The following is a 26,935-nucleotide window of genomic DNA, read 5'->3' on the forward strand; positions in this document are numbered from 1 at the left end:
CCAAAGGAATTTGGCCAACATTGCTTTTTAAAAACGTGGCAGAGAATTGGTTTCCAGACCCATTCGTTAACCGCGCACTACAGATTTGCATAGGTAAGATGGAGATTTAATTAACCGTACCAAAATGGCATCTAGGTTATACAAAAGTGTAAGACACACAACGAGCTCCTCTTCCTAAACTTCAGATATACGAGCTTCTAAGTTTCCTAGATAGATCCTAAAACATCAAATAGGAGTAGGGGGCCCTCATAACCATATAATACGGCCAGATATATACTAATAGAACCCGATAGGGCCCAAGGCAGTACTGTATCTAAGTAGTGACTGAGAATTGATATGGAACCTTATAGGGTGTAAGGTAATACTGTATCAAAGTAGCAACTGAGAATAGATATAGATTTCTTATTCTTTAAATTCATTGTAATCTTGATTTGGATTTTTCCACAATAGCCGACAAGGTGAGGGATAACAGAGATAGAACATGACAGTAGAAATAGAAGACAGTGATTGTATTATGCCCGTCGCAAAATGTCTCCTGTAATAGGAAAGATGAGTTAACTAAGTGTTATTTAAATGTTATGTACCAACCAAGTATTACAACTGTGAAAGTATTTTAAGTGAATGGAGGATTAATTGTATGTATATCTATTGTAGGGGGATTGTTCAGACCCTGAAACAAGACAGACATCGAACCTTAGTCTTGATAAAGGTGGATCATATTTTCTTCCAGAACCACCGAAACGCGTCGACGCCCAACTACTGTACAATTCAAGCCCTCTCCTCCCCTGTTGATATACAAATCTGTGGCTGTAAAACAAGGGTGTGACGAAATTATAGTGTTGAATGTACCACTTGTATTTTACAATTTTTTACGTTTTACAAATTTTTGTCTGTCTTTTGTAGTGTGCAGGTCACAATAGATTGTATTATTAGTGATAATTTTAATTGTTATTTAGGAATTCTATGATGCATAAATGTAAATTGTTTTTATTCTTGTTACTTTAATACATTTTTCTGTACCTTATGTTTAATATCGCACTAGTTCATGATTTTATCTTTGTTTGACTTAAAGCTAAGTCTTAGCTTATTCTGTATATTTCTCAAGGGAACCAGTTCAATTTTTGAATATTTAAAAATTCCAAAACTCCACACTTAGAAAAATTTCCAAGTGAAACCAGTTAATGTTAGCCTATGGAAGGAAATTCAAGTTAATGGTAAGTATAGTTAGAATTACTTTTCAGGATCAGCACTGGGCTCAAAGATGCAGCACGGAGGTCTCTCCTGATAACAAGTGAGTAAATCGGATTTCATTGTTCGGCTGATTTTAGGTGAATATTTTAAAGTTCCAAAACTCCACACACAGATGAATTTCCAAGTGAAACCAGTTAATGTTACCTTATGGAAGGAAATTCACTTAGCAGGTAAATAGTGTTATCGTTACTTTTTCTTACTCAGTGGTGGATCCTGGATCCAGCAATGGTGCATCTTCTGTAACAGTTGAAAGAATACATTTAAGTCATACAGGCGATTTTTAAGGAATATTTTTAGTTTGTGAAAATAGAAACTTAGAAACTTTTCTGGTGAAAACCAGACAATGGATTCCTATGGAAGGAAATACAAGTTACTGGGAAGTACGGTTAGAATTGCTTTTCAGGGTCAGTGCTGCGCTAAAGGACACAGCACTGGGTTCTTTCCTGATAACAGGTGAGTAAATCGGAATTAGTTTTTCGGATGATTTTAGAGCAATATTTATACGTTTCAAAAATCGACACAAACTTTTCTGCTGAAAACCACACAATGGATTCCTATGGAAGGGAATACAAGTTACTGGTAAGTACGCTTACAATTACTTTTCAGGGTCAGTTCTTTGGCTAAAAGATGCCTCACTGGGTTCTCTCCTGATAACAGGTGAGTAAATCGGAATTTGTAGTTCGGCTGATTTTAGAGGAATATTTGTACAATGGTGAAGGAAGGGGTGGGGCCTGCGGTGACATGTGTGCAAACACACCCTGTGGCTCGTTTTAAGTTGGGGAATTAATTCCTCTTCAATCCTGCGGTCCCCTGGGGGCCAACTAGCCCACCAGGTACCTCCAGAATGCGCCAGGGAGGTAGTTTGCAATGGCAGGGTGGAAGCCGCAAGGCTCCCGCCCTGCCATTGCAAACAGCAGTGTCCCGGTTGTGGGCACCCCGGGTCACTAAAGGAGCCGGCCCTGGGGGGTGGCGATCCCCAGGGCCATCGAGGGCTTCAGGAGGGGGGCCACGCGGCCCACCTCCCACATTTTTGAGAAGCCACTGGAGTTGCGGACCCTGCGGGTGGGGGGACCTCAGAGCCCCCCACCCAATTTTCCTAAGCCCTGGTAATGCGGGCCCCCGTGAGCCCCCGCATATATTACATTAGAGCCCCTCCTGCTAGTGTTTTAAAGCCCCGGGTGGGTGGCAGTCCCTGGGGCTGGGGGGGCCTCAGAGCCCTCCACCCATTTAGAACAAGCTCCAGTGGTGGCGGTCCCCGGGGCTGCAGGGGGCCCTGTGAGACCTCTGCATATATTAACTAAGAGCCCCTGGAGGTGGCGGTCCCCGGGGCAGTGTGGGGGGGATTGGGACCCCACCCCGGGATTTGGCCTCCCTGTGGGCAAATTACCATTTTTCCACGAGAAACCGGATTTCTTTATTTTTTAATAACGCTAGGATGCGCGGATCCTACGCGCATCCCGCGATTTTAAAAAAATATATATATTTTTTGGGGGTACCTGGGGGGCTCCTTGTCGGACCCCCTGAGCAGGCCTAGGGGGTCAGGGTGTGTCTACCCTGCCCTCTTTTCACGTTTTGCAGTGATTCTTTTGGGTTTCTTGTGCCTCAGTTCTACCAAGGCACAAGATGGCTGCCAACACTTCTTGATTTTGACAGTTGTCAGCCAATTAGCATTCAGCTCGTGCACGGCAGGGTGCTTGTAGGCTGTGCGTAGGGTACGCGGATAGGTACGCGGATCCACCCCGCCTAAAGATATATAAATTACTTTAACTGTCATTTTCTCAGGAACTACTGAACGGATTTACACCAAATAAGCAAAAGGCACAAGTCTGAACTGAGGACTACCTCTTTGCCAAATTTGGTGCAATTCCGTTCAGCCGTTCGGGCTGTAGCCGTGTCTAAAGGTCCTATGCGAAATTGCATGGGGAAAACACGTTTTGGGACCCCCCTTTTTTTCGGCCCTGCTTGACCAATCCCCCCCAAACTTTCAGGGAAGGAGTGGAACTGAGCTGGACAAATGTTTGGAAAATTTCACGAAGATTTGTCAATCGGCACCAAAGAGGATGTCCAGTTGACATTTATCTTGTAAAAAATAAAGAATGTCTGGGAAGATGGGAGAAGTCACAATAGATGTCTGTTTTTTTAACACATTTTAAAAGTTGTGTAGCAGGGAGAGGGTTTATGAATAGACAGTACTCATGCCCAAATTGCAACTCCAAAGGAGTTCTCAGTCTGTAAACTCCCTGGATCATTCTCAGATCAAAATTGAAAATCTGCTGCTTATGTCTGTAGTAGGATAGATAACACATGATTGTATTATTTCATGAATGTTGACAAGGAAGAAAGACTGCTCTGTGTAATTTATAAGTTGCAAATATAGATGAGGTAATCTTGCTTCTATGTTTATAGTTCTAGTAGAGGTGATTAAAAAAATGATGTATTGCCCTATGGGTGGCCAGTCTGTCCTCCACCAAATTACCTTAAATATTACAAGAAAACAATGGGAAGTTCAAGAGTTGATTTTTCGTGTCTCATTTCAAAATGGACAGGTACTAGCAGAACTCTTTTTCCTAGAACTTGGAGCTTAATGGCAATTACGTATATTGTGAATCTAAAGTTCATTTTTGCTCTAAGATATTTAACTTTGATGGCTAGCGTAGACCCTAAAGTAGGGTGCAGCAGGTGCAGTGGCACCAGGACCAAGAGGCCTGATCGGCCCACTGAACTCTCAATATTGCTGCCTTTCACAGTTTAAAGCGTGGCCAGGAGTTACATTTCCTACCTTGCACAAGGGGAAATAAAATGTTGCCTACGCATTGTCCTAAATGGATAGCTAGGTAAATTAACATGTTTTATTCTTGCTAGTCACTAAAGGTAGCTTAGTCTTGGTCACGTTCAGTTTCATGATTTATCTGATACGTCTGATACCGAGAAACTTTGTGAAATTACTAAAAGCTAGATGAAAATGAGGACATAAAACATTATTTAAAATTTGTTGGAAGTGATTCTCCTTCAAAACGTGACAGATATCAGCATCTAACATATTACATGTGCCATAGGCTATAATCCATGGGTAATATAGTGACAAAGATCCCATCTTCCAAATTCTGAATATGGCCCTGAGTTGTGACACACCACAAGCCAGTTAGGACAACATTGGCATACATTTACTTCTTTAAATGCCTTGGCTCCTGCTCTGAAGATCCTGATTCAACCAGTTGAACATTTAAAACTAAGAATAACTAATGTCTACATTGATGTTACAAAGCATGCATTGAGGGGGAGAGTACACGAGAAGATACAGCCATGAAAACAAGAGTTGAACCCTATTATTGTAGCAGAGCTGTTAAAACTATCTCACAACTTCATTTTTTAAACATAACCATTAACAGCCTGATTCATCATTGGGACGTTTTGCGAGTCTGAAATAGCGATTCATAAGGAATCGCTATTCCAGACTCGCAAAACGGGATTCATGTAGGAATCGCAAAAAGATTCCTTATTTGTGATTAGCAAATTGCTAATCGCAAATAAGGAATAACTCCCCATTCATTCCTATGGGCCAAAAGGCCCATAGGAATGAATGGGGAGTATTCCTTATTGGCGATTAGCAATTAGCTAATCGCAAATAAGATAGCGATTTAAAGGGTGCCAGGGGTGTCCAAAGGACACCCTGTAGCACCCCTTAAATGCAAAGTGAAACAGGTGTTGAGCACACACATGTCCAAAGGACATGTGTGTGTGCAACATGCAACTTAGAAAAATGCTTTTAAAAGCATTTTTCTAAGTTTTCGCTTTTTACCACGAGGTTTGACCTCGCGGTAAATAGCGGGCCGAAATTGCGAATTCGCAATTTTTTAATGGATGATGAATTGCATTTAAGGAATCTCAAATAGAGATTCCTTAAATGTAATTCCTCGCAAAATTGCGACATCGCTATTACCGATTTTTGCATTTGGGATGATGAATCCCAAATGCAAAAATAGAGCTTGCAAAGGGCCTGATTCTCAGAATCTGGCCCTTTGCGAGCCGATTTCGGCTTGATGAATCAGGATGCAAGTCTTTGCTATTTCAGTATTTTGGGGATAGACCATTTTCGATAAGGGAGGAGAATCTCTTGAATTCCATCCTTTCACTATACATGCTGATGGGTGTGCAAACGGAAGTTTCCTTGAATTTTATTAGTAAAAAGATAGAATCGCTAATAGGTTCTTTTCACCATTGAGAATGGCTTCTATGTATGAAGTGCATAAAACCCACTAGAAAGCCATGGGACAAGTTTAAGGATTTTCCAGTCAGACTGCTTGTGTGCAAAGGAGCAGAAATGGTAATAAAGTTGTAGTTCCCCATATCCTGCCAAATCAGTAATGCAAATTTGAGTGTCCTCGATGATGATCCTGAGACTCAGGACCCTCTTCCTGCAATAGCCTAGCTAGGGTGTCATTGACCCTTATTCAAGCAAAGAGGATTGGCCATTTTACTCCTTGGTTTTAATTAGAAGACATATTTTGGATGCAGTGGGCCACTCACAACCTTGGACACAATTGCCACTACTGCTGCTTCAATAATGATAGTTGAGTCTTTTCTTAAATGCCTTTAAATTCCTCATTATATGTGATTTGTTTTTCTTTCCTTCCTCTGTCCCTCTTTCCTCGCATCTCCTTCCAAGCGGTCACTTTCCATCCTCCCTATCTACATCCACACTCTGCCTCTTTTTTCAGCCATCTTTAGCTCCTTCCTCTCTTTTTTACTTGTCCTTTCCTTCTCCTTACTCTCCTTAGCCCTTTACTTTTTTCTTTCAATCTTTGCTCTCTCCCCTTCAGACCAATCATCTAGCCTATTGATATTCCAGCCTTCCCCCTTTACTGTCCCTGTTTTCTGTATCTTGTTTCTCCCCCTTTCACTTTCACATGTATTTCATGTCTTCCATTTTCTCCCTCTCATATCCTTCTCCATGTTTTATGACCTCGTGCTTCTGTTTTCTTTATCCTCCTCTTCTCAGTCTTCTATAGACTTCATCAAGAGCTCCATGTAAAGCACTTCTCAATGCTCCATTCGCCAGTGCTGCCCGCGGACCTGTCTCTCTCTCTCTCTCTTTTTTTGCTTCTTATGACTATGATAGTGGGCAAACCCTCCCTTGTGGTCATTCCATACCAGCTCTGGGCTAACTCACCCTCCCACTAGTTTTGGAGCCAGATTGGCTAGAGAAACAAAGGAAGAGAGCAGACCAGGTGTCAGGTTCATTTCTGTGTGATAGGGAATGTCCCTTTAAAGTATTACTAATCATTAGGCACAGCCTGAGGCCAGCTTGTCAAGTGAAGGCCAGCAGCTGTCTACACCCAAGCCCTTTGTCCTCTATCTGGGACCAATTCACATCTCACCACAGGCGAGTCATCCAGCTGCCATGTGACAGTTCACTGCTTACAAGCTTTAGGCAGAAAAATGTTAACTATTTAGAAGTGCCATTTGCTCCACAGAAAGACAAAATTTTACTTTGACATTAAATTGGATTTTGAATAACTATAAAAATAAGTTCTTAAATTATATCTCTAGATGCTACCAATCCACATTTAGCATATATAAAATGAAAAAAATGTATCCCAGAGTAGCCATATGAAAGTAACCACCCTTGCTACAGTGGAAATAGCTTTTGGGCTATTTCACTGTAAGGACATGTTCAACATTAACTTTTACATGCCCTACCTTTAATGACCATGCATCATGCCTTTGTGGGTAATAAGGCCTATTTAGAAGTGACTTAATAGTAGGGTTACACAGAACTCATGGAATTTGACTACATGGAATTACCTTCCTTTTGAATACATAAAAAAGTCACCCCCTAGGGAAGACCCTGGACAGCTCAGAGGACAGGGTGCAAAGTATTTAAAATGTAGGACATGTACTTTTAAGCGTTACATATTCTGGTAGTAAAAAACTCTTAAATTCGCTTCGTACTACTGCAAGGCCACTCTCTCCCATATGATAACATTGGAGTTTCGTTATTCCATTTTATATGTACAATTTCCAAATGTTTGGTATCTTTGGAATCCCAATTTAAAATATTAACTGATGATGTTCGACTTTTAGAAAGTTGGCATTTTCCTGCCTGAGCCAGGTAGTGCCTGTAGCCTGACTCTGGTCACGTGAATTAGTGCAGCTGACAGTTGAGCTTTGTGTATTCCTCCTAGACAGCCAGACAATAGGGAGCTTAGGTCTACGTACCTGGAAGTTCCATCACTGGCATGAATGGAGGGAGGAGCTGAGCACATCTACACTTAAAACCAGAATAGGCTCTATCCTCCCTCCACACAAGGGGCTGCATACCCCTTGTAGTTAGTCTGGTGCCAGTACAGGAAAAATGCCTGGGGACTTCAAAGGGAAACCTCTAGAGGCTTCACCCCCATTACCAGACTTCAGACACCAGCTCTTAAGTGCACTTCTAGACCTGTGGATACTTTGCCAGAAAGAAGGACTGCTACGCTGCTACAAGAACTGCCACTCTGCTCTTCTGCTGCTGCTCTGAAGGTACTGCTGCCCTGCTGTGCTGACCTGCTGCGTGCTGCCCACTTGCCTGGTGAAAAGGACTGGACCAGGACCTCTTGACCCCAGAGTGACTCCAAGGACTAGTTCGCTCGCCTCCTAATCTGAACCCTCAGGGACATAACAGGCTTGAAACAGTATTGCATCTGCACCTGGCTACTGCCATCTGTGTCTAGCCTGCCAAGTGGTGCCACCCCAGTCCTGGACCTTTGGACATCGGCTTAAAGTGCTCTGCCAACCTCTGTGGACACAGCGGAACTGACTCAACTCCTATGCTGCGCGCCACAACCCTATGCAGAACTGACCATCTCTGTGCTGCATGGAATTGACCAATCGCTATGACTCGCATCACTATTGCAAAACACAACACCTTCGGAACCACCACCGTGTGACTTATCTTTGGCACAGGCCCTCACATCCCTTGTTGACAGCAGCTTCGGCGATGATGCCAGATTCCACAACACGCAGCTCTTTGAGACCCACGCATCACCCTGACTGCACACCTAATCCTCAATGCTGGACTTCACATTGCAAACCCCGTTGACGGGATCCTCGACGACAATGCACACCCTCGCATCACAGCCTTGCTTCATCCCGGATCCAACGCATTGGCAGTACAACGCATCTTCAAGGAGGAGCCTCGCAGCACTTTGCAAACCAAGATTTAAGGTGCTTTGTTCAGCGGGTCTAACTGGGTCCCTGTTGCCGGCCTGCCCTCCATTGCGGTCAGCCTAAACTTGTGACTTTGTCCTGTTTCTGCATGATCAGTTTGCGCTTTCTGCTTTTTGGCTCTATTTTTACTTAAATCTTTAAAATGTAATACCTCTGGTTCTACTGATGAGATTTTTGTAATTTTGTTCTTATTGTATTTATTAAATTAATCTCTATATGTCAGGTGTGGGATCTTTTTGTGTGATGTTTTCCTTGTTTGACTGTAGTGCAAAAATACTTTACACATTGTCTCTAAGTTAAGCCTGACTGCTCTGTGCCAAGCTACCAGGGGTTGAGCACAGGTTAATTTGGGGTTTTCTCATGCCTTACCCTGATAAGGATTGCGTTCACTGCTTGACTAGGGTTCACACCCCAGTCAACCAATAACCTAATTTCTCATATTGTGCAGCTACCATGCTTCAATCAATCAATCAATCAGGCGTTTCCGTAGTCCAGCCTGCTGGTGACGTTGTTTCTCATTTCGGAGGGGATCCACTTGAAGATTCTGCGGAGCATACAAAGGGTGTTGAAGCAGGATGCGGAGACGGTGTTGACCTGCTTGATCATGGAGAGGGTGGTGTTGAGGATGACCCCAGGTTGTGTGCGTGGTGGGTGGGCGCTGGGGCTGTTCCCAGCGAGGTAGGCCACCAGGAGTCGTCCCAGGCTGAGGGGGTGGAGCCGAGGATGAGGACCTCCGTCTTGACAGAATTCAGCTTCAGCCTGCTGTCCTTCATCCAGTCGGCGACGGCCTTCATTCACATGTGGAGGTTGGCTTTGGCGGTGAGAGGGTTTTTGGTGAGGGAGAGGATCAGCTGGGTGTCGTCGGCGTAGGAGATGATGTTGAGGTTGTGCTATCGGCCGACGTGGGCGAGTGGCGCCATGTAGATATTGAACAGTGTCGGGCTGAGGGAGGATCCTTGTGGTACGCCGCAGATGATCTCGGTGGTCTTGGAGCAGAAGGGTGAGGGGCGGACGCTCTGGGTTCTGCCGGAGAGGAAGGATGTGGTCCAGCTTCTCTTGGATTTCGGTGTCGTGGAGGCGTGCTGTTAGGGTGCAGTGGCAGACTGTGTCGAAGGCGGCTAAAAGGTCCAGAAGGATGAGGGCAGCTGTTTCTCCTTTGTCCATCAGGGTCCTGATGTCGCCGGTGGCGGCGATGAGGCCGGTTTCAGTGCTGTGGTTTCTGCGGAAGCCGGACTGGGATGGGTCCAGGATGTTGTTGTCTTCGAGGTATCGGGTTAGTTGCCTGTTGACGATTTTCTCTGTGACTTCTGCTGGGAACGGGAGCAGGGAGATGGGCAGGAAATTCTTGAGGTCCTTAGGGTCTGCCTTGGGTTTCTTCAGTAAGGCGTTGATCTCGTCCTGCTTCCAGCTCTCCGGGAAGGTTGCTGTCTCAAAGGAGATCTTGATCGCTTTTCAGAGATGGGGGGCGATAGCTGTGCTGGCTTTGTTGAAAACGTGGTGCGGGCATGGGTCATACGGGGATCCGGAGTGGATGGAGTTCATGGTCTTGATGGTGTCTTCGTCGCTGATGTTGGACCAGGTGATCAGGCGGCTGGTGTGGATGGTGGTCTCTGGGGTGGTGGGCTTGGCGGTGGACGTGGGGGTCATGGCCTTGAAGCTGTTGGCGATGTTGGCGATCTTACGGTCGAAGAACGTGGCCAGCGAGTCGAACAGGTCTTGAGAAGGGGGAATGTCGTTAGTGTTGGAGCTGGGGTTGGAGAGTTCTTTCACGATGCTGAAGAGCTCTTTGCTGTTGTGTGCATTGTTGTCCAGGCGGTCCTTGAAACTGGTCCTCTTGGTGGTCCTGATGAGTTAGTGGTGTCTGCGGGTGACGTTCTTGTGGGCTGTGTAGCTGTCTGGTGTTTGTTCGCGGAGCCAGTTCTTCTCCAGTTTCCGACAGGTGCGCTTGGAGGCCTGGAGGTGTTCGGTGAACCATGTAGCTTTCTTTCTGGAGTGGTTGGCGGCGGGGATTCTGAGTGGGGCGAGGGTGTCGGCGCAGTCGTTGATCCACTGTTTGAGGTTGAGGGCGGCGGTGTCGGGGTCGGTGGGGTCGGAGGGTGGTCTCAGGGCGAGGGTGGTGGTCAGTTGGTCTTCGGTGACCTTGCCCCAGCAGCGGCGTGGCATCTGTTGGATGCGGTGGTGCGTGGTGGGTTTCCTGAAGGTGAAGTGGCTGCAACTGTGGTCAGTCCAGTGGGGTTCGGTGGTGTGGTTGAAGGAGACGTGGGGACTTGCGTAGAAGATGGGATCAAGCGTGTGTCCAGCGGCGTGGGTGGGTTTTGTCATGAGCTGTCTGAGTCCGAGGTTGGTGAGGTGGTCGATCAGGGCGGTGGTGTTGGCATCGTTGTTGTTCTCGAGGTGGAAGTTCAGGTCCCCGCGGAGGATGTAGTCGGTGGAGGCGAGGGCGTGGGTCGGGTGCTGATGAGGTCGGCGATGGAGTCGCTGAACTGTGGTCGGGGTCCGGGTGGTCTGTAGACAAGGGTTCCTCTGAGGGTAGTGTTGGGGGACGGTGTGGATCTGGAAGTGCAGGTGCTCGGCGGTTTTGAGGGTGTCGTCGGTGTTGGTCGAGACTCTAATGGTGTTCTTGTGGACAATGGCGATTCCTCCTCCCACTCCGTTGATGTGGTCTTTACGGGAGATCTTGTAACCTTGTGGGATGGCTATGGCGATGTCTGGTGCTGAGGTGGTGTTCAGCCAGGTCTCCGTCAGGAAGGCAACGTCGGGGGCGGTTGAGTCAAGGAGGTCCCAGAGTTCGATGGCGTGTTTGCGATCGGAGTGTGTGTTGAGGAGTGTGCATTGGAGGTGGTTGGGATCTTTGCTCAATGGTTTTGCGGGCTGGAAGCTGGTGAAGCTGCATTTCGGCAGGTGAAGGGTCCATGGGTGCGCTTTGGCGTGGCCTGGTAGCAGGTGTGTTCTCGTCCGGGGTTGAGTGCGTGGAGGGTGCTGTTGTCGTAGTGCAGTCGGGTGCAGAGGTGTCTCCGGGGTCCAGGCGTTCTGGCACTGGGCGCGGCCCAGGTGCGGACGGGCGCAGATGGGCGCAGACGGGCTTGCCTTAGGCGTGCCTTCGGCGCGCCAGCGGTGCGCCCTCTGCGAGCTGCCACGCAGCGGCCGCCATAAGAAGGGGAGGTGGGAGGGCGGAGCAGCTGGGTGGGAGGAGTGGACCAGTGGGGGTGGGGGGGGGCGGGGCCACGGGGGACGCAGCGACGGGAGGCGGGATTGGCGAGGGAATGGGCACTGAGGAAGGAAACAAGCACAGGCAGAGGCAGGGAACGAGTAGCACAAAGCAAATACAGTCACAAAGCAATCACAAAAACAACGGTCACAAGCAAAATGCGAGCTGGCCCAAAGCAAACCTAAGGCCTACCACTGGCTACCAGGGATGAGGCGCAGGTGGTAGCCTGCGAATGGAGGCGGGCCTCAAACACCCTCAGAAGCAGCAGATGGTCACAGGAGCACGGGCGCAGTCAGGTAGAGCTGCGCGGCGTGGGGAGCGACCTGCCTGGAACATGGTCAAGGGTCGCTCTCACTGCTGTGCAGCGGCCGCCATGAGAAGGGGAGGTGGGAGAGAGGAGCAGCTGGGTGGGAGGAGTGGACCAGTGGGGGTGGGGGGGGCGGGGCCACAGGGGACGCAGCGGCGGGAGGCAGGATCGGCGAGGGAACGGGCACAGAGAAAGGAAACAAGCACAGGCCAAGGCAGGGAACGAGTAGCACAAATCAAATACAGTCACAAAGCAATCACAAAAAAAACGGTCACAAGCAAAATGCGAGCGGGCACAAAGCAAACCTAAGGCCTACCACTGGCCACCAGGGATGAGGTGCAGGTGGTAGCCTGCGAGTGAAGGCGGGTCTCAAACACCCTCAGAAGCAGCAGCTGGTCACAGGAGCACGGGCGCAGTCAGGTGGAGCTGCGCAGTGTGGTGTGCGACCTGCCTGGAACAGGGTCAAGGGTCGCTCTCACTGCCGCGCAGCGGACGCCTTAAGAAGGGAATGTGGGAGGGAGGAGCAGCTGGGTTGGGGGAGTGGACCAGTTTGGGCAGGGGGGTGGGACGCAGCAGCGGGAGGCGGGTTGGCGAGGGAACGGGCACAGAGGAAGGAAACAAGCACAGGCAAAGGCAGGGAACGAGTAGCTCAAAGCAAATACAGTCACAAAGCAATCACAAAAACAACGGTCAAAAGCAAAATGCGAGCAGGCACAAAGCAAACCTAAGGCCTACCACCTGCCACCAGGGATGAGGCGCAGGTGGTAGCCTGCGAGTGGAGGCGGGCCTCGAACACCCTCAGAAGCAGCAGCTGGTCACAGGAGCACGGGCGCAGTCAGGTGGAGCTGCGTGGTGTGGGGAGCGACCTGCCTGGAACAGGGTCAAGGGTCGCTCTCACTGCCGTGCAGCGGCCGCCATAAGAAGGGAAGGTGGGAGAGAGGAGCAGCTGGGTGGGGAGAGTGGACCAGTGGGGGCGGGGGGTGCGGGGCCACAGGGGACGCAGCGGTGGGAGGCGGGATCGGCGAGGGAACGGGCACAGATAAAGGAAACAAGCACAGGCAAATGCAGGGAACGAGTAAGCATATAGCAAATACAGTCACAAAGCAATCACAAAAAAAATGGTCACAAGCAAAATGCGAGCAGGCACAAAGCAAACCTAAGACCTACCACTGGCCACCAGGGATGAGGCTCAGGTGGTAGCCTACGGGTGGAGGCGGGCCTCGAACACCCTCAGAAGCAGCAGCTGGTCACAGGGGCACCGGCGCAGTCAGGTGGAGCTGCGCGGCGTGGGGAGCGACCTGCCTGGAACAGGGTCGAGGGTCGCTCTCACTGCCGCGCAGCGGCCGCCATAAGATGGGGAGGTGGGAGTTTAAGAGCAGCTGGGTGGGGGGAATGGACCAGTGGGCGCGGGCTGCAAGGGGCGCAGCAGCAGGAGCCGGGATCGGGGAGGGAGAGAACAGGGTCAAGGGTCGCTTCCCCCGGAGGTAGTCTCTCATGTGCAGCCTGCTAACTTGCACACATGGGTGTGCATATGTGTTCATGTGCAACAATCACAGTGCCCCTTATCCTAACTGTGCAATAGCTGCATTATCTTAAAAAGCACACACTGGTGATAAACATACTCCATCCAGTTATCGTGAGTGAGACTCAGTAGTGAGGTTCACCCACAGTAAACATTCAAAACTGGGCAAAAAATCCTGATGGACTAAATGAGTGGAACCCGTGTGCCACAGCCTGCAACCATTGTACTGCTTTTAATAGGAAGGATAAAGGAACAACTACCAGAATATCAGTAAACTTGCACCTTTGGTACTTGCGCCTGTTTCTGTGTAACCAGGATATTTTTAGGTTGAGCATTCCAGACAGCTGTCTGGTTGCAAAAGACCTATTGTGGATTTACCAAGAACTTACAGGGCCTTGCAGCCCGCCAATTGCTTAGCATTTGGTTGGTTTTATTGTCACCCTCATTTGCTTGCTTCTTTCTACTTTATACTACCTTTCCCATCTTGTGTTTGTCCCTCGCCTGAAGCACAGCCTCTTTACCATCTCTGATTGGCTGGCTTTTTTTGTGCCCAAAACAATATTACTGTTTAAGCACAAATAGTGTGTATTTGCTACCGCAGTCTGTGGTATTTGAATCCTGTCACAAACCACAGAAGCAAATGGTATACATGTGCTTTTTAGGCCCCTCTGAATATGTAACAATATAACCTATCAGCCTGTTATTTTCCATTCGACGGTGCCCAACTCGTATCATAATGGGTGCTAATTACACACCCATGCATTTGCACACTCCGCGCTACTTGCTGCCCAAATTTGATTAGATGTCAATAGACTTTATACCAAGTTAATTATTAGCTACTTGCCTTTCTTTTCTTTTCTCTCCCAGCATCTTTTCACTAACCCTTGGTGTTCAGCTGTTTCAATCGTTTTTATGCTCTTGAGGTTGATAAAAGTATACATTCATTATCTGTCATATTCATGTGCCTTGCAGACATGTCTCTAATGTTACAACACTTTCTGTCCATGGAAAATGACATAACAAACATGTCTGTTCATGGCTGAAGGGTTGATTATTATACCATTGCCACTCGTTCGACGCTTGTCCTTAATTTGTAAGTAGCACTCTTTGTTTGCCCCTTACCTTTATTCGCAAGAACCTTCTGTCAAATTGCAATTTATGATAATCGTATATATCCAGTTTCTCTGTGTGTCTGTTTTCCATTATTTCACATCTCTTCATTAGAGCGATATTTTCCCAGATGTTTTCCTACATTATTCATATCAGTATAATGGGTTTTCATTATACTGCAACATTGCTTTTGTCTTCTAAACATCCTTCAACAGTGATGATTTGAAAGAATCGTAAGTGTAATAACGTGTGCTTAAAAATGTTTTCAAATGTTCCTAGTTCTCGCCTTCTGGCCTTGCGGACTTTTGTGGGGTTTTTTCAGAATACTCAATAATGACCAGCTCGACCACATGTCAGGGGTCAGATTTTATAAACTTTCCACTGGCGTTCGCCATGGCTGACTAGTACAAAATAATATTTGCACTCACTATCGGGTGCACAAATGATATGTGCAACCACCAGAAGGTGTACAACTTGTATTTTAGTACTGGCCAGTTGGAGAAAATCCAATTTTTACACCGATCGGTCACTGCAAATTAGAATGTGGTATTCTTTACTGATGATTAAAGTTGCTAACATATGTCCTTGTTTTCCATAGATCCACCGTACATCTCAGTAGCCAGGAACACTGGTGTCCCTCTGGGGCAGAAGGGGATTCTTCAGTGTGAGGCATCAGCAGTTCCTCATGCCAACTTCTCCTGGTACAAAGAAGACAAAAGGTAAATACAGACCTCTACAAGTGGGAGATGCTAATGTGAGAATCCGGGTAGTTGGACTGAACTTGAATCCAGCGACTTTCTGTAGAAAGTGCATTAGTGGATGCTCATGCATATGTTGCAACTGACGATTTTGCATATTGATCAAGTTGCCATGTTCTTCAGGATCTTGAGGCCAGGGAGTCAGGGTAGATTGAAAACCACTTCATCCAGTATTTTCCACCCGAAGAGATGCATGCACATTACTGTATTGTATTGTACTGGAGCATTTTTATAGCACTCCTTCCTGGGACAAGATCCCAAACCGGTTTCTGGGAAGTCAGGTAAGTAGCTACTCAGTTTGATGTTCATGATTTGTAGAGCACGTTTTGTAAAGGTGGTCTATGGGGAAAGTATTTTGACCCCAAGTGTGAGGCTCAAATGTGCCCCACAAACATGTTGCAGCAAACATGTGGCTGTGCTTGTACATGGCATGAAGAATAGAGATGTGAGAAGGGTAGAGTGTTTCCAAACATTTCTTTCTCTTTCCTCACCCTACTAATTTCATTATTTCTTATGTTGACTGTGCTTGAGCCTAGAATGGAATGAGCTTAATATATTGAGAAAAAATAGTTTTCTTTGGTAACTTTTCAATTTTACGATCATTTGAGCTCATCTATATTCAGACACGTTATCAACCTTACGCCTTTACACCTTTCCTTTAGGTGAGGGGACCCGTCAATTTGTAGAGCCTTCAGAGTATGGGTTTTTATATATGGAAACGTGACATTTTTCAAGTCTTCGGGATGTGCTTGCCAAGTGCAGCTAGAGGCTATCTTATGTGAAATTGGTTATTCACACGCACAATTCCTATCTGAGTAAAACATATTTTGTCAACTTATTCCATAAAGGTTGTGAACCTCATTTTCCAATTTATTGTTTCTGTTTAATTGACATATAATTTATAATTCTATCTTTTCTGTAATGTTTTTCCAAGTAAATTGCTTTGCTCCTTCTTTACATACAAGGGGACTATGAATAAGTCAATGAAATATGAATAAACTAGATGAAATACAATCTAATTGAACACACTTTTGAGTATGCCAAGGTGCCTTCATCAATCACTTTCCTCAGAGGTGGTTTGCACCTCTGTTCACTATTAGATGGTTTTTATGTTGTTCCCATACAAGTGTAATGATGATGAGCAAACTGGCTTAGTTTTGCCCTTCTTAGAATAGGCCAGCAATTGTCAAGATGAGACCCAGCATTCAAGCCTATGTCTGACTCTTCCTCTCTCTCTCAGTTTTCATACACATCTTTATCTTCTGCTTCTTCAGCCTGGTAGGGGCTGGTTTCTCATAAGATCAGGTTGTATCCTGTTTCAACAATGGGATAAATGTATCTGGGAACCTTGTGTGCTCCAGTTTCATGCCCTCCCTTTTTAAGGGACTTTGTTTGATATTTACATATGATTTGTTTCTTTGTGATGTGGCAGTAGTTTGTCCCCAGCCATTAAACTTTTTCTGAGTCTAGTGCAATGCTTGTGGCCACAGGGTGAGCCCAAACAAGGTTTGCCACTCACCAGCTGGGGCTGTATTACATAAAGTGCCCCAGGGGTGCAATTAGCATTTTAACCCGCTTTGCATGCCAAGGGGCACTTTGTTATTACTGAAGGGGCCTCGGACGCTTGTGCTGCCCCATCTATAATACCAATAGCCTTGGTGCACATAAAACAAGGGGGTATGGCCTAATTTGCAGGAGGGCATGCCCCATGCAAGTGGCTAAATCCCTTTGCCTCTGTGCTCACGCAGTATTACAGACGCGGGCTCAGAAGCAAAGGAGCCCTCAGAAGTTCTCTGGTGGGAGAAAAAAAGATGGTACCATGGACCCCCAGACATCCCCTTGCAGGTGGGTGCAGTCACTGACTGCACCTGATTCCAAGGTGATCCCTAATCTCCTTCAAAAGTGCAGGCGGGTTGCCGTCTATACTGTAAAAATACGGAGCGGCTGTAAAGCAGCCAGGGCCGGACTGGGAACCACAACTGGCCCTGGCAAAGTGCTCGGCCGGCCCCCCTCCCCACTCGGGGGGCTGTTGGAGGTGCCGCCGAGCTCTTTGCTGTGCCGGTTTTTGGCCGATTTTGTTACAGGGACGATTTCGGCCCTGTAACAAAACCGGCCCCAGAGGCACAAAACCGGCCCCCACCCGTGCGGCGCACCGGGGGATTGCCCAGTGCCCACTATGGCCAGTCCGGCCCTGAAATCAGCTCCTCCATTTTTCACCTTAATGCGCTGCCCCCTGTGGAGCACAAGTTTGCAGCTGCCCTGGGGGCAGCACATTCTTCATAATAGAGCGCATTTACATTGTTTATGCGGCCTGGCGCAAACAATGAAAATATGCTTCATATGTAATGTGGGCCCTGGTGGGGCTCAAAGAAGGAGCTAAATGTCCTAACATAACCATTTCTGGTAGTGAATGTGTGTGAGACTGTATTAGGCACTCCTCGTCTCCTTAGCATGCTACCACTGGCAAGTGACTATTAAAACTGTGTCCCTTTGACCTTAATATGTGCAGTGTCTGGTAGGAAGGTATCTCATGTGGGTTGTTCCATGGTGATGTGGGAGAACATAGGAAACTCAGAGAATAGTGATTCCAGAGCGTACAGTAACAGAGCCCCACTTTTTGTTTGGCCCTTCCACTTATAGCAACTGGAGGGTATTTGTCTGAGGGAAGGATGATTGGTCCAAAGTGGAGATGGAGATTTCAAGATGGTGGTGGGCATCCTGTCAAGCACATTAACTGCAATTGATTGTGTTATTGTGATACGGTGAGCTCACACACAGAAATATCATATTCATCCAAGTATGTGTGTGTTTGATTGGTATCTCCTCATCTCTTCAGCCCAAGTTCTTCAGGCTACTTTTAGTAGAAAACCCAACATATTGCCCAGAAAACACAGATCTTTCTTTATTTTGCTCTGTTCCTCTCCCTCTTTAGGCTGACAGAAGCAGAGAAGGGAGTGAGAGTTGAAAACCGAGACACACATTCCAGGCTTACCTTCTTCAACGTTACAGAGCAGGATTTTGGGAACTATACCTGTGTGGCTGTCAACAAGCTTGGAAATGCTAATGCCAGTGTAATACTCTATGGTAAGTGGGATAAGAAGAGGGGGGGCTGTGTGTCTGATGTAAAATATATAACTCTTTGGTGCTCTTTTTTGTGACACAGAACAGTACTCACCAACAAGTACATAAATGAAACATTTCTATATACATTTAAAGTTGGTGTTATGTATCTGTCTGAACAGTTGGTTGTATTAAACAAAGCTGGTGTTCTAATTGAGAGTTCACATGCCTCCATTGACCTACTTCCTCTTCTCTGTTACTTGATCAAGAAACATTCCGAAATTCTCTCAAATGCATTTATTGGACATATTTGGGTGTAAACCAATTCCTTGTGCCATGATCCTATTCATATTTAATACCTATACATTACCATGTGAGGCTTAAACCTCCATCATTTCTTAGTAGTATGCAGACTTCCAGGCTCTGTGGTTTACTATTCATCCCCCATTCTCAGTGCCTTCCCAGCAAAGCCAGTCATGGGTCTACATTGAAACAATTCCAAATTATTTTTCTAAGTGTGCACATATGTAGTGTGTAAGAAATGTGGTCATTAGTTGCGAAGGATGGGAGTCCCTCAAAAGTAAGTCCACAACCTTCTCTTTACTGGAAACCAATTGCCTCATTGAAGCACTTGACTCTCTCAGAGTAGCGAAGCAAGGCAGTTCAAGGCCTATTCAGGACATGTGGTGTGGACTAGTACCCCAGGCGCACAGGCACACAACAATAACACTCAAGAAATCATTACTGAGTCAATTATTTTTCTTATAAAAAGTAAAAGTATTTTATTATATTCTTACCACTAAAACTATTATGTATTAATTACAAGTATATTTAACCAGGTAGGTGGAAATACCTAGATGACCAATTCGCACCCACATTAAGCCCTGAACCCATAAGCACAACCCCTTACCTATAGTAGAAACAGCAACACCATACAAGGGTGCATCATTACCAATATGGCAGGCCTACTGGCTTGTCAGGATGTCACCACATTACTGAAGAAGAAACACAGGATAATCCACCATTAAAATCCACGAGGAATATTACCAAAATTCAGTGCCATTTATTGTAGGATACAAATTTAGTTTGTCATTTATCAACATTGTTAACAAAGCATGATGAATGACATGTCCCAAAGTCTTATTTTTACCTTTACACTGATGCCACTGCAGCTTTAGAAGCAACCAATAAAATACCCGCTCTCCAGAGCCAATGTACACATACTTCAGGTGTGGTCAAATAGTCATAAAGCAGCAGCTGGGGGCATTAATGTAACCCCCTCATAGAAGGCAACTTTTGGGGGCATCTTCTTGGAAGCTAATGCACTTTCTGCAGCCCCACAATTACACTATAATCCATTGGTGATACCCCTGTCCTTCATGGGGTACAACAAGGAGACAAGGGCTTATGGGGCACTCCTAAGGACCAGGTGATCAGGTCCAAGAATATTTTATTAGCGGCTTTGCCACAGGTATTTTTTTGTTGATAGGTAGCTTTGCAGGACCCAGGTGCCTCTGCTTCTCCATGGAGCACATGTAGGGCCCTGGGCTGTGCAGGGACACCACTCCTTCACAATCCTGCCAACTCCTTGATCGGCTGATACAGAACTGTGCCAACGCAGGAACAAGATTCTCCATTCTCCCACCCTTTTTCATATGTGTGGGGCACTCCCTGCCCCCCATACTCAGGCAGAAAGGGCCGGAGGAGACACACTGCCTTGCTACCAGGGCTCTGACCTGCCCCTGGAGCCTCCTGGCTCTCTGTTGCTTAGGCCCTGGGCTGAGAGGGGGGCTAAGAAGAGGTCTACCCGTGCAATTCTGAATGTGTCAGACCCCTGGGATAGTGACCCTGGGTCTGTATGTGGCTTTGAGGAGGGAGTATCAAGCACAAACATATCAAATTCAAAATAGAAAAAGAGGGTATGAGGATCCCCGGGTGCTTGGCCAGTTCTGCATTTGCAGCTAAGCAGCATGCACTTTACCCCCACCCTACATCTAGGACCTAGCTCAATATATGCAGAGTCCCAAAGTCCAGATTTGAAGAGGTTTAGGAGTCTTCCTCCTTCCAACTAGGCATTATTCTGGCTCCTAAGCCCCAGGTCCATTGTATTCTCAAGTGTCTCTCCCTAGTGCAGGGGCTCATAAGTGTGTGTGGAAAAATTCCGGAAGGTAGCCATCCCTGCCCACTCTTGGAGTACCACGTCACTCCACCTCTACCCCAACGCTTCTGGACAGCATTCCTGGATATCTGAACGTGCCAACTTCCAGCCTCAGATCTCACGCAAATGGAACAACTGCCTATCCCCTTCCAATCAAAACTTTAAAGAGGAGCCCTGCTGTGTTTAACTCCAGAGGTGTGACCTTCCCCTTTTCTTTCAGCGGCTTTTCCCAGGCCAGGTACAGTTTGGGGAGATAATTAGCACATGGAGCTTAACTCTACATCCCTTCTTCTCCCAAGAACCATGCCAAGAACTACTAAATGGCTCTATTTTGTGAGGAGGCCTTTGATCCTCCTGCAGGTTAGCAGTAATGAACTTGGCCCATTAGAGGAGACAAATTCCTGAGGTATGATTAGAGCCGAGGCAGGGAAATATTATAATTCTTAAAGTGCCATAAGGAGTGCAGTTATCGCAATGTCACAGTGGATTTGTACTTGGTGTACATGCTTACCCTAAGATTGATACCTAGTTGTTATCCCTAGGCCTAGGTATGACAAACTGCTGTGGCACAGATTTCACTGATAATGAAAAATGCAGTTAGCACACAGCCTTTTCAGTAAGCACTACAGACCTACACTATAAATGCCCACTTACATCATAAGGCCTATTCCAGGTAGACCTCAATCTCTAAAGGATCTCTTCTGTGACAGGTTACCCATGTGCAGATACCAGGCTGAGCTAGATTGTAGTCTCAAACGCTTAGCCCACACATCAAAGAAAAGTGCAAAACATTTGTGCAGATTTTAGAAAGGTTAGCGCCATTCAAATATTATAATATACATACAGTATAATATAATTACTATTATTAATAAGAGAATACTATACATAATATAAAAGCATAAATAATGTAGTAATATAAATAATATTATTAAAATATTCATATATATATATATATAATATTATCTGAGGATAGCCTGCTCGACCCACAAAGATCTACACCATAAGACACGCTTATACCTGGCACAGAAGCTCACAATATCAGGAGGCAACCACTGCCTTAGAAGAGCTAGTGCCTTCCTGATCGAACCTTCAATATAAAAAAAGAAGACCTCTGAATGCACTTTCTCTGGGTTGGCCCCTAGAATTTGGAACTCTCTTCCTCCTGAAACACATGCAAACCCCTCAATCTTGGCCTCCAAGAATAAAGTAAAATTGTTCTTACTTAACAGATTCCTTCCATTAGAACTTCATTTCAGGATCAGACCTGACCTTTCCGACACCGGAGACTCTAGAAGATTTGGATAAAGGAAGCTCTCGCACTACAAACACCGCTATAGGTACGCGAGTTGTCCTCGGCACACCAAAGGATGGTATTGGACAGTGCACAGTTCGTTTTTCCTTTGACTTTATCTTAAGTGTTGTTATCTGTGTTGTAACGGACAGGGTTTCTCTCTGTACAACACTCTGAAAACGTTCAGTCTTGCTTGCGCTTCATGAAACTTTCTAAATAAATAAATACATATAAAATAAACAGAATTGCACTGTTTGGGATTAAATTAATGAAAAACAGTCTCCAAAGAAACAAAGAGAATGGATTGCAAGAAGTGAGACTTAAGATGACTTCCAAACGGGAAACATCCTTTACAACGCAACTTTTACAACGCACTACCATTACAACGCAACTTTTACACCGCAAGTGATTACAACGAATTGCACTGGAGGGCGCTCTAGGATAGGGAATAGTTTAATTACTATCTAACACCTTCCCTACTATCCACGGGGACTGGAGTTGGAATAGTAAATTAAACTATTCACTATCCACCACCCCCCAACGCAAGTCGTTGTAAAAGTTGCGTCGTAATGGCATGCGTTGTAAAACATGCGTTGTAATGACATACATCCCTTCCAAACTATAGAGTAGAGATCGCTTCCACCTCTACGAAGAGATTTCCATACTGTTGTTTCCCAAACCTGTGAGTCTCTGTCCCTAATTGGTCACTTGACTTATCCAGGCATCTTCTTACGATGAAACTCCATCAATCCAAAGATATGACTCTCCACATTGGTCACTATTCTGGTACACGTTATTGTGGGGGTGTTTTGTACCCAAGCACTGTTTCGATAACGTATTACCATTTCTTCGCAAGCAGTTGAGAATATTAGTGACATGCTGCCATGGTTATTACCTGATTTAAAGTCAAGCAGCAGTGTTCTCAGTAACCTATAATTTGTTTTACAGATTTCTGTTTTGGTCCCTGGAAAGCATATTAGCATAGCCAGGCATACCATTTACACACCAATTTATCACATTAGAACTGAATTGCATGATTAGGTGAAGGTGAAAAAAAAGAAAACGTGATGATCCGATCACAGCAATAATCTGTGCATCTAAAGAACGATTTGATTCCAGCTAAGCTACTGGCTTTTTTTCTTAAATCATTCCGTGAATATCAAGTGATGAGGAGGTGGGAGGTAAGTACGGTTTATTTTCTGAATTGGGATTCATTCTGTACCTTTCGTATTATGTAAGTGATCTTCCTCTGTGCTTACCAGTCACGAGCTCCTCCAGCCCCTTCCTGATGCAAATGGATTGAACCAGTACCTTCCTGTCCCATCAGTGATGAGAAAATGTCCTGAAACCTTGCACCTTATCAATAGTGGCATGGCCTACTTGGCAAACTTCGTTTGACGGGCTGAGAACAGTGGAAAGCTATCAGCTTTTTGGTAGAGTTTGTGACATATATAGCAGTCCTAATATATGACGTTTTTAAAGGTTTTGATGTGATCTGTCTCCAGGAGACATGGGCAACTACAGACCGCTTTTTTCAGACGGTTACAAGACTTTTTACTGCCTGCAATCCCGCTCTGGTGGGGAGGTCAATGGGGGATTGATCTTTTTTGTGTCCCTGGTGATCTGCTGTAGCCTTAAGGTTTTACCTACGGAGGTTCCCACTTTGCAAGCTGTTTTATTCTCCCTTTAAGAAATTTAAAAAGATTGAATGTGTCAAGTGCATATATTATGGTAGTTGGCGATTTTAATGTTATGTGGGGACCCGAGGGACGAAGGAGTGCAGGCGTGCAGGCTCTACGATGCTTCCGCGTGGCTGAAATGCACATGCAACATACCCAACAGAGAACAAGTCTTAACACCATTTTAAACTTGACCTAGTTTCACCAATGTGTAAGTTGCTCCCCTGGGAAAAGGAGATCAACCACACCTTTACAGGGGGGGTTGTGAGTCTTTTATTGATGTTGTCTTTGTTTTTGCATCCTTCTTTTCTTTTATTTTGGAATTTGATTATAGCCCGGTGTGCGCTACTATCTGTGGGTCTTTGTTGGCTCATTCTTCCAAGGTGGGGGTGAGATGTACCTATAAAGCCATTGATGGAGGTAGGAGGCCAGAAAATGTCAGCCTCTTTTCATAACACTCTTTACACCCAGCGTAAGAACGAGCTCAAAACTTGTATATTCCAACAGAACATCCCTCCACCTATCCTGGAGCCCTTCTCTTAGATCTCCAATACCATTTCGGACCTACTGATGGTACTAGCCCACGGCAACAGGGTATGTTGCCGAGGTAGTTTGACTCAGGCTGCTCCCGGGCATTGAGAACCCTGTAAAAGGGGTTTGAGGACCAAACCTACTGGTCCCACCTTAGTTGGGTATAGCTGTAGCATGTACAAACAAGAACTCACTAAATGGAAAAACATAATAAAGGAGGAGCCTGGACAGGACTGATAGAGGCCAGCAAACTGAGGAGCAGCTCCAAATTCTGGATGATCATCAACAACCTCTTTTTCGCAGCAGATACGGGGGACGCTTTGGAGGCTCATATAACCGAAGACAACTGTGTGGGATATTTTGAGGAAATTTATAACTCCCCATCCTCTGCAATTAGTGGGGGAAAGGGCAGGTTAAAAGGTAACGCTGCCTTAACATTTTCATCGGAGGAGGTCAAGAAAGGACAAGAAAGGTTATCTAAGAGCAAGGCTCTGCGCCCGGATATGATTCCCCCCAATCTTTAAGTACAGGATATGGAGGTTTGGGTTTCCATCCTGACCTCTCTTCTTTATGCCACTAAGGAGGCTGGACCCCTAGAGTCTTGGGGAAGGTGAATTATTATACTGTTTTTTAAAAAGGGTGACTAGGACAGTACCCATTGCTACAGGCCCATATCACTGCTTGACTCGGTGGTTAAGATGGTAGGTGAGGGTAAGAGGGCCATTAGTAAAAACAGAGAGGACTACTCTAACAACCTTCTTACCCTCACTTACTGTTCGGGTTAGGGAGGCAGGTATTAACCCTTATGAATGCCTAAGACATTTTAGGCTTTTAGGAAAAGGCAGAAACGTGGGGTGAAGCCAGGGATTTGCAAGGATCATAGTGTCCACCTCCATACCCCGCTATTCCCTAATGGTAATCCTTTTATCTTTACCCAGGGTACCACAATAATAAAAGGATACTTTGTGGTTTACACTGAAGTATCTTTAATTAACATCTGGACCCATGTAATCCAGAAAAAGATAACAACATCTAAGAACTCCCTCGGTTGTCCGAGCCCAAGGTTGATCCATCCTGGTGGACAAGGTGGCCTATGATGAAGAATGTCACATTACATGAGTGAACCCACCTCATCCAATTCTTGGAATTGACATATTTAGTAGAAGACATAAACGCATAATATATTTTTTTTTTTACAAAAAGCAATTGAATCATCTGATTTACTTCTGGCATGTCCCTCCCGACTCTTCCTATACAAGGACACCATGCCAATATTGTGTTTTATAGTTACGTGAGATGCAGCTGTGGGCTCTTCTCAGCCTCTTTTTCTCCCTTAGTGTTATATTGGGGTGCTTCAGCCTTTTTTCCTTACAGCAACGGCTATTCTCTTCCCACTGAGGTTCCGTGACAATTGTAAGTGGTGCATTCGACTCGTACGAATATAGTCGAGTCTGGTATCTATGAACCGCAAATGACGAGTTTAGTGGGTGTACGCAGTTTCGCTGTGCTAACCTAAACCGTTCGTCTATTACGTGGGTGTTTCTATCTGCACCCACGGGTTCCATTTTAGATACGGCATCCATTTTGTCTCTTGCCCTCAAGTAGCCAGCGAACGGACGTTGTCCGCTTCGCGACCCTGGGACTCCCAAGATATTTGCGGAAGACACATGTCCTTTGTAAGTGTCTTTATGATGAGGGGGTTGCTACTGTAAAGCAGATGGCGCCGCTCGAGGCTCATCTTGCTGCACGGACTTATTGTCTCAGCCGTGCATCTCATTAGGCACGTCCCTTTGATGCCTGTATCTCGTGTTCCTCGATGCCTCCCCTTTTACGCCCTTTTCGATTTCCCCACTGTCTCCGCCTTCCTCTACACCTGTTCTTGTTCCCACTTCGATCTGTTTATTGCCGATTGGAATGCACTAATGTTGGGAAGATGGGTTTTTTACAGTTGGGAACCGCCAAATGTTTCCGCACTTATGTTCCGGACCTCATGTGTTTCAAAGTGACCAAAGCGACCCCTCTGGGGGATGATGGTGGGAACCGGGCCATAAACTTTTGTGTTCAATGTAACCCTATGGGGAAATTGTGTATAAAAGGAGCGATCCACAGAACCAAATTGAAGCAGTCTCCCCAAGTTGCACGTGTGTTGCTTGTCGTGATTACTGTATTCCCTGCAGTAAATAAACCTTGAATCTTTGACGCCGAAGGAAGTGTCCCGTGTCTCTGTCATTCGTACGCCGGAGCAGGTTACCCACGAAGGTCTCAGGTGTTGTGCCCTGGCACCGCTGGGTTCTAAATAACCCAGTCCTTCAGTTGGCGCCCAACGTGGGGCTGCATCAGTGGTACCGGTCCAAGCCCGACGATCGTGAGGAACTTCGTGTGAAATCTCCGAGGGAAGGTGCACCCCGCTTCATCGATCCTGTTGTCGAAATAAGTGGCCCGAAGACTTTTCCCGCGAAGATTCCCGCCTCCTGACGGCTGCGACGGACTGCTGCCCTGACTGTAGACCTGTTTTGGCGCCTGGCGTAGACCTTGGTAGAGCGAGACGATAGACGGGCCTTCCTGGTGACGCCATCGATCTTTGAGTTAAGTATTTGTGGGTCGCTCCCAGAGTCCTTGGTTGTTGACACTTTAGCGAGTGTTTTTGTTGTTGACGCTGTGAGAGTGTTTTTGTCGATGACACTTTGCTAAGCGTACTTTGTTGTGATATTTGACGACTGCAGCCGCCAAAAACCGAGGGTTTTTGTTCTTTGCTGGGACTTGGTAAATCCCGTAACCCTTGAAGTTTGTGAAACTCGGCTAGTGTGCAAGATGCCTGGTCGTAGTACTTTGTTTAGTTGTTTCAGACCTT

General features: G+C 46.1%; 1 protein-coding gene across 3 annotated transcripts in view; it reads left to right on the top strand.

The window, feature by feature from the left end:
* The window catches only part of LOC147732397 (neurotrimin-like), a 1,175,542-nt gene that overhangs the window by 1,109,439 nt on the left and 39,168 nt on the right, over positions 1-26,935 (top strand). For all 3 annotated transcript variants that reach the window (XM_086956932.1, XM_086956930.1, XM_086956931.1), the window contains 2 exons: positions 15,206-15,326; positions 18,298-18,449. In XM_086956932.1, coding sequence (XP_086813058.1) covers positions 15,206-15,326; positions 18,298-18,449 — 273 coding nt within the window. The remainder of the gene's footprint in view (positions 1-15,205; positions 15,327-18,297; positions 18,450-26,935) is intronic.

The sequence above is a fragment of the Lissotriton vulgaris genome, chromosome 2_1, assembly GCF_964263255.1.
Source record: "Lissotriton vulgaris chromosome 2_1, aLisVul1.2, whole genome shotgun sequence".
In the NCBI taxonomy this organism is placed as follows: domain Eukaryota; kingdom Metazoa; phylum Chordata; class Amphibia; order Caudata; family Salamandridae; genus Lissotriton; species Lissotriton vulgaris.